Below are 7,482 nucleotides of genomic sequence, written 5' to 3'. Positions count from 1 at the left end.
GGGGACACAGCCCTTTACGACACAGGAAGAGGGCATTAGTGGCCTGTGGTAGAGGTGCTAGGACTGCCGAGGATGCCTAGCTGGTAGATGGGAGAAGCCTCCGCCAGGAGACAGAAGCGGTGGTCCCCTCCATCTCATCTGGAGCATGTGGACACCTGTTCCCTCTTTTTAAGGCTGTGGACCCAGTGAAATGCCATGTAAAGCGCTCAGCACAGGAGACATGGACTACTGAGAACAGAAAGGAGGGACTCATCAGGACATGTGCCACAAGGGCTCGGGCACCTGCAGCACCTCCTCCTAGCATGGAGGAGCCTGCAGCCTGCATCCCAAAGCCATCATTCTCCACTGGCAGAAGCAGCCTTTCCCTCCCTTCTCCTTGTGGGCCTGGGATGGAAACAGGAAGGGGGTTTATGTCCTCTGGGCACCAGCCCTTTGGCCTCACCACCACCCATCACACATCCCAGGCGGGGCTGTGGCTTCAGCTGAACTGTCATCACAGTATCTGCTCCCCAGGGCTCTGCCCCTGGGGAGGGAGCACTTAGGGACAGAAAGAAAGGGCACAAGGAGATTCGGTCCAGTGCCTCCACTTCTGCTCTCCACCCACACCCCACCCAAGCTCTGGGCCCCTCTCCGTCCCCTGCTGCCCTACCACAAAACCCCAACCCATCATATCCCCTCTCTCCAAACTCCACTCAACCCAGGCAGAGCCGGTCACTCCTCCCCCAAAGTCCCCGGTCCCCTCAACAGATGGCACCGTCACCCATCTTACTCCAAAGGGTTTATTGAGACAAGTTTTCACATACAAGATGGGGGCAGAGGGGATGGGGTTATAAACAGGAACCTGGAAGGGGATCGAGGGTGCACGGTAGAACCAAACAAGAGTGAAATAAATAGAGGAAAGAGTGGAGGCAGGGAGGAGACTGACCGAGACCATCACACAGTGATAACGTGGGTGAGGCAGCGCCATGAAAATCCCGTTATTTATACAGATATACAGGGAGTTCAGGGGGACCCAGGGGCCCACTCCACCCTCCATGCCCCAGAGAGGGGCATAGGAAAGCCATCTCTGCCCATGGGCAACCCCGTGGGGCGCTGGGAGGGCTGCCCTAGGAGTCTTGGGCAACCCCTGGCCTGGAGGCCATAGTTAGTGTCTGGAAAGCAGTGGAGAGGGCCAGAGGGGAGGGGCAGCCAGGCCGGGGCTCAGCTCCGAGGCTTCCGGCTGCCACCCGTTCTCCCAGCACAGCTCCCGCCCAGGTCTGGGAGGATGGGGGATGGGGGAGCAGGAGCTCAAGGGGAGAACCTGGCACCTTCTGGAGTCTTGGAAAAAGTGATCCCTAAAGACACCCAGCCGTGGCTGTGCTGCCCTCTGGAAGGCAGCTCTGATACCAGGAGTGGCTGTCAGGGCACAGGGGGAAACCCCGAGGCCATCCTCAGGGGTGATTCCTGAAAGGGGCCCATCCCCAGGCTAGATGCTTGGGGAAGGCAGCCGTGGGGGAGGGATTCCTGGGGAAAGGGCCGTTAGCACCAGCAGGCTCCACGGCAAACAGAGGCCAGGCCTCTGCACCTCCAGTGAGGCCGGGAGTCCCCTGCGGGAGAGAGAAGGGAGACGAGACTGAGCCGGCGCCTCTCAGGCCTCAGCCCCTCCCCTGCATGCCCAGGACTTCCCCAGTGATTCTCACAGGACGCCCGACTGGACTGCGGGACTCAGCACACTCGGGAGTACCAGGCATGGACGTGTAGGGACTCAGGATGCGGGGTTTCTGCCCTCACCTCAGCCCCACCTGCCCGGCCCCGCACCCTAGCCAGCGTGGCGGCCAGGGCAGGGCCAGGTGGGCATCATACGAAGACCTTGGCGAGGGCGTCGGCGCCAGCACTGGCAATGAGGGCCTTGCTGGGGTGGCAGGCGACGGCGTGGATGGCCTCCTCGTGCTTCTTGCGGTGGGCTGTGATCTCCTGCACGCACGTTTTGTTGTCCAGGCTCCAAAGACGCAGGGAGCAGTCATGGCCTGAGCAGGGGTCGGGGGCAGAAGGGGTGGTCACCGGGCTCCTCGCTCAGACGCAGTCCTGGAACCCCTCACCTGGCTTTGTCCAAAGGCCTCAGGGGAAGCGGGGCTCAACTCGCCTCTCTCACCCTCTGCTCATCACCTCCTGAGGCCCACCCAAAGGAGGACCCTGGTCCCTTCCTGTCCACAGTCCATCTTGTTCCCCAGCATTTCCTGAGCAGCTACTGCACACTGAGCCCCAGGGCGGGAGGCGGCGGGGGGGGGCAGTGAACAAAACAGGCAACTCTCTCTGTCCCGCAGCCTTGACGCTGCAGCTGGGAGACAGGCAGAGAAAGAAGAAAGCAACCCAGCCGGTCAGTGTGAGGACAGAATGGCCCCAGGAGGAATGCAGGGAGCCTTCCAGGCAAAAGGACAGGTGGGAAAGGTCCTGAGGCAGGAGGCGGGGGTGGCCATAAGAGCCTGAGCAGGGGCTTGGGGAGAAGAGGGGAGAGGACAGCAGGCTGGGCAGGGCCCTGGTGAGGAGAGGTCTGATTTAGGGTCAAGAGAATCAGGCAGGGCAAAGGCTTAGCTCCCTCCACTGTCTAGTGGCCCCCAGAATAGAGCCCTGTCTGGGCACTGGGCTGGAGTTCACTGACCAGCCCCTCACCCACCAGAGGCTGCCAGCACAGGCCCGGAGGCAAAGCCCAGTCACGGCCTCCAACACCACGGCCTGCGCCTCTGTGCACACACACACTCACTGCAGCCTCACCCTTCACCCCACAGCGACCTCCAGTCTCCTCCACCCACCTACGTCCCATTCCATCCCTTCTAAGCACAGCCGCGTTGCTGGCCTCAATGCCCTTATCCAGAGACAGCAGGATGGGAGCACAGAAGTCCCTGCAGATACCCCAGGTAGACCTGGACTGATGTTACGAAGCTTCAATGGCCAAGTTACAAAGCGTCTGGGCGTCAGCGCCCACATCTGTAAACTGGGGATCAAAGTACCAACCGCACAGGCTGCTTAGTGGCCGAATAAGACGATGCAGCTCCAGTGCCCCAGAGGAGTGTCCCAGTGGGCTGTGCTGCCTGCTATGGTCACCACTGTCATTCCCGCCCAGACCAGCTGCCCCTGCCCGCTATGGTCACCACTGTCATTCCCGCCCAGACCAGCTGCCCCCAGCCCTGGCCCCCGGGCCCACTGAACACTCGCCTGGAGCCAGTGCCCAGGCCTCTTCCTCCCCTTCTCCCCAACCCTGGTGGGACTAGTGTGCCCAACTTACTTCCTGACATCAGGAATGCGCCGTTGGGGTCCACGGCTAGGCAGGTGACTGCGTCCAGGTGTGCAACCATGGAGTGCACCAGCTTACCTGAGGCGAGAGGGGCGGGTGGCAGGTTCCCCTCCCACTCTGAGCCTCGACTGAGAGAATGGAAGGACTGGAGGAGATGCTCCCAGAGCCTCCCACAGGGACACAAGCATCTCTGCTGCCTGCCTCTGGCCCTCCCCCCCCACCGCGAGCACAAGGGGCTAGGCCTCACCTGTCCGATTGTCCAGGAAGCGGATGCCCCTGTCGTCGTGGGCAGTGATAGTGAGAGGCTGGTTTGGATGACTCACCACTTGGTTGATCTGGGTTGGACCTGAAGGAAAAGGCAGGAAGAGGGAAGGATGTCAAGGGGAAAATCAGGAAGACTGGAACAGAGGCACGAGTGCAGCGTGACAGCCCCACGGCAGCCTCCGCCTGGATGTCGAGGGGGACTGGGCGAGGGCACTCCCGTCCCTGACCGCAGTGCTGGTTCTGCACAAGCAGCCCCTGGGCCCTGTTTTGGGGCTGGGGGAAGAGGAGTAACAAACGTGAACACATCCCGCCACTCTACCAAGAGGGCCTGACGGAGCGGCCCTGACGCGCTCTCCCCACTCGGCCCCCCCAGTGCTCTGGCTGTGAGGGCGGGAAGCCCTCCACTGGGACCCGACTTCCTTCCTGCTCAGGGCCCGAGGGTGCAGGGGAGCCATCTGAGCTGACTGGCAAGGGGTCACCAAAGCCCCAGGAGGAAGTGGGGCCCTCAAGACACTGAGACCAATTCCCTGAGCTGATGTCAGCCCCCTTACCGCTGCTGCCCCGGGACTCCAGCGTGAGGAGGGCACCGCCAGCCTCCAGGTCATACAAGACAGTGTCGCCAGAGCGGAAGGAGGCCACGATGTGGGCAGGCTCGGTGCTGGTGAAGGCCACTGAGGTTGGGACCCCGTGCTCTGAGGGCACAGGGAAGAGAAGGCTGCTGAACGGACCCTCAGACCCAGCCCTGCCCCAGGGTGGGGGACTGTGGGTGGGAGGCCTGGGGCCTCGGCAGGAACCACTCTGATAGCCTCCAGCCCTGCACAGCTCCAGGGTAAGGTGCCGGGGCCCCCACTCAGGGCCTCACTCACCGCTGGCTGTGGGGAAGGTGCAGAGGCAGGCCGGGCTGCTGCTGCTGGGGTCCCAGATGCGGACGGTGCCGTCGGCGGAGCAGGAGGCCAGGCGCTGGGAGGCGGGACTGAAGGCCAGGCCCCACACGGCATCTCCGTGGCCCTCCAGGACGTGGCTCAGCACGCTTGGGTCTGCACCCACCACAGGGAGGCAATGGGCTGTGTCAGGGATGTCAGCTCCTCCCTGGACAGCCCGGAGCCCCAGCTCTGCCAAGCCCCAGGCGGCTGGGCTCCAATCACCCATGCACCCGCCTCACGCCTGCTGCCCCTTGGAACTGTCCACTGCCAGGACAGCCCGGCAGCTGCTCACGCTGCCCACGAGCTCTCCAAGGAAGGTTCTAGGGCTCCAGAAGGCAGGGATTTCCCTCTATTCACGGCTGTCTCCCCAAGCAGGGCCCAGAAACTGAGAACTCAATGCAGAATTTTTTGGACTCCATTAAGGAAGAAGGAACAGCATGGCTCTGTGGCCCCAGGAGTGGCACACGGCCTGTGCTGGCCAAGCCTTGGTCCCAGCCCTGGCCCAAGCAGTCTTTTCAGCCCGTGGCCCAATGCATGAGCTTTGCCTGCTCTCTCCCAAGCCCCCTGGTCATTCAGAGGTCCAACCACTGCTTCCCTGGTCGCCCGAGTCCACACCAGCAGCTCTGGCCTGCTGACACTGAAAGTGTGGTGGTTAATGTGGCTGGGACCATGACCTTGTGCAGGTGAGCCTGTTCTCTAAAGTCTGTCCTCCACTTGAGAGGAGACAAAGACCTCTGAACTCTGCCTGGACAAGGTCGAGCACAGGGCCAGGTACATGATCAAGAGGAGGCAGAGCCGGGTGCAGTGGCTCACGCCTGTAATCCCAGCACTTTGGGAAGCGAAGGCAGGTGGATCACCTGAGGTCAGGAGTTCGAGACCAGCCTGGTCAACATGATGAAACCCCGTCTCTACCAAAAATATAAAAAATAGCTGGATACGGTGGTGCATGCCTGTAATTCCAGCTACTCAGGAGGCTGAGGCATGAGAATCACTTGAACCCAGGAGGCAGAGGTTGCAGTAAACCAAGATCACACCACTGCATTCCAGCCTGGGCGATAAAGCGAGACTCTGTCTCAAAAAAAAAAAAAAAATGTGGCAGAGAGCAGGGGGACAGATGTTGAACAGGAGTGACAGTCTCGTCACTTCCCTACTTAGCTCTTAGATGCTCCAAAGAGAAAGCCCCAACTCCCTCCAGCCTGGCCCAGCTAACTCCACCTTCTCTGCTTTCTCTGAACATGCCCTCCCCATAACCACGCAGAGACCCTGGTGGATCCCCACACACAGAGCACACGGCATGGCAGAGCAGAGGCTGCCAGGGCCAGCACGCCTGTGCATGGGCTGCTCCCAGCCTGGGCGGTCCCAGCTCTGCCTTCTGGACACCACCTCACATGACTCTCAGGCAGCTTCACCACCTCCTCCCACAGCCATCGTTCCCAGCGTGGCTGGCTCGTCCCTCAGCCACGCACTGCATCGTGCTGCTCACAACACAGCAGACGGGGGAGCCATCACACGCACTCCCGAGGCCTGCAGTGTTGGGCAAGAGGTGGACGCGACGAGTGCGTGCGTGGAGGGGACGGCCAGGCCCCAGCGGATGTGAGGGGCAGGCGGGCGGCATTGTCCTCACCATAGCCATCGTAGGGATCCATGCTGAGGTCTGGAATCTTCCAACTGTGGATACAGGCATCTGCCCCTCCACTGTAGCAGTACTCACTGTTGCTGCCCATGGCCACGGCCAACACTGGGCCCCTGGAAGTGACAAAGACACGGAAAGGGGGATGAGACACGCTCAGAGCCTCCCCTGGCCACAGGACCGAAGTTCCCTACTAGCATTCTTCAAGGATAGCCAAAAGGAATTCAGCGACTGGGGCTCTGGCCATGCTACCTGGACAAGCTGCCTGTCCCCTGCCCTCCCCCACCCCACCTCCATCTCCTCCCTGAAGGGCTGTGCTGAGCACCAGCTGCCAGGGTATGTGAAAGTCAGCATGGAGCCCCAGGAGCCAGGGCTGTGTATATCATGGAGGTGCGTGGGGACTCAGAGCCCCCTGCTGTTCTGCCTCCTGCCATGTGCCTTCCGGGATGGCAGTGAGTGGGTCAGGGGTCAGGCTGCATTTAGGACGAAGTTTCTAGCAGGCTCAGGGGCACCTCCCTACCTGTGAGCTCGGAAAGCATGGATAGGTTCCACATCTAGCGCCGCGTTCCTGTGGGATGACAGAGGAGCCTGATGTCACTGAGACCCTGTCACCCCCATCCCTAGATGCCCCTACCCCCGGCCGAGTTTGCTGCCCTCACTTCTTGGCTGTGACCGCCTTCTGCAGGTTCCAGAGCTTGAGCGTGCCATCCTCGGAGGCGGTGAGCAGAGCCGACTGGCTGTGGTGGAAGGCCAGGGAACGAATGCCATCGTAGTGCGAGCGCAGGGTGAACTTGGGGTTCCATGTCTTCTTAAAAGCATCTTTGCTGTCAGACAGCTGGGGTTGGGGGGAGCTGCCTCAGTGTCTTCGCATCCATCCCAGCAGTCATGCAGACACTGACACCCAGGGCTTGAGGCCCTCTCCCTTCCACCCAGATGACCCTGGCAGGAATGGCCTCAGAGCCTGGGCTCTAGCTGGGACCTCTCCCCTTCCTCTGCTGGGCGGAGTCTCCACACTCCACACTTTGTCCAGTGTGTGGACAAAGTCCCCACACTGTGCTGGGTTCTGGAGAGACAAAGGTGAGCCTGACCCCTCGGGGTCTTGCAGTTGAGACGAAGGGGAATAAGGGACACAACTGGACCATCCCACAAGCGTGAGGGATCATGAGCCATGAGCAGGGCAATCAATTAAAGATGCGCAGAGAGACATCGGGCAGCTGCCCTCCTCCCCGGGGGCCACCGAGGCTTTCCTGAGGAAGCACGAGCCAGCAGGACTTCACCAGATAAGGAGAGGGCCCTGGTGAGGGAAAGGGCCCGTGCAGAGGCCCTGAGGCCCTGAGGCAGCAAGGACGGGCCCAGGCCTGAGAGGTCAGTGGTACAGGCTGCGGAAGGCAAGG

The 7,482-nt window shown here is 61.4% G+C and overlaps 1 protein-coding gene across 3 annotated transcripts in view; it reads right to left on the bottom strand.

Annotated features, from left to right (window-relative positions):
• Positions 1-763: 763 nt before the first annotated feature.
• STRN4 (striatin 4) overlaps positions 764-7,482 on the bottom strand; it is a 27,612-nt gene continuing 20,893 nt past the window's right edge. For 2 of the 3 annotated variants that reach the window (XM_023182684.2, XM_023182685.2), the window contains exons 10-18: positions 6,748-6,923; positions 6,609-6,656; positions 6,083-6,204; positions 4,402-4,572; positions 4,087-4,227; positions 3,519-3,617; positions 3,263-3,349; positions 1,771-2,006; positions 764-1,586 (exon numbers count right to left, since the gene is read on the bottom strand). In XM_023182684.2, the coding sequence (XP_023038452.2) occupies positions 1,837-2,006; positions 3,263-3,349; positions 3,519-3,617; positions 4,087-4,227; positions 4,402-4,572; positions 6,083-6,204; positions 6,609-6,656; positions 6,748-6,923 (1,014 nt within the window). In that variant the 3' untranslated portion in view covers positions 764-1,586; positions 1,771-1,836. The other variant, XM_023182686.3, reaches the window with a different exon arrangement.

Source organism: Piliocolobus tephrosceles, chromosome 21 (genome assembly GCF_002776525.5).
Source record: "Piliocolobus tephrosceles isolate RC106 chromosome 21, ASM277652v3, whole genome shotgun sequence".
NCBI classification, from domain to species: Eukaryota; Metazoa; Chordata; class Mammalia; order Primates; family Cercopithecidae; genus Piliocolobus; species Piliocolobus tephrosceles.
This window is presented reverse-complemented; position numbering and strand designations above follow the sequence as displayed.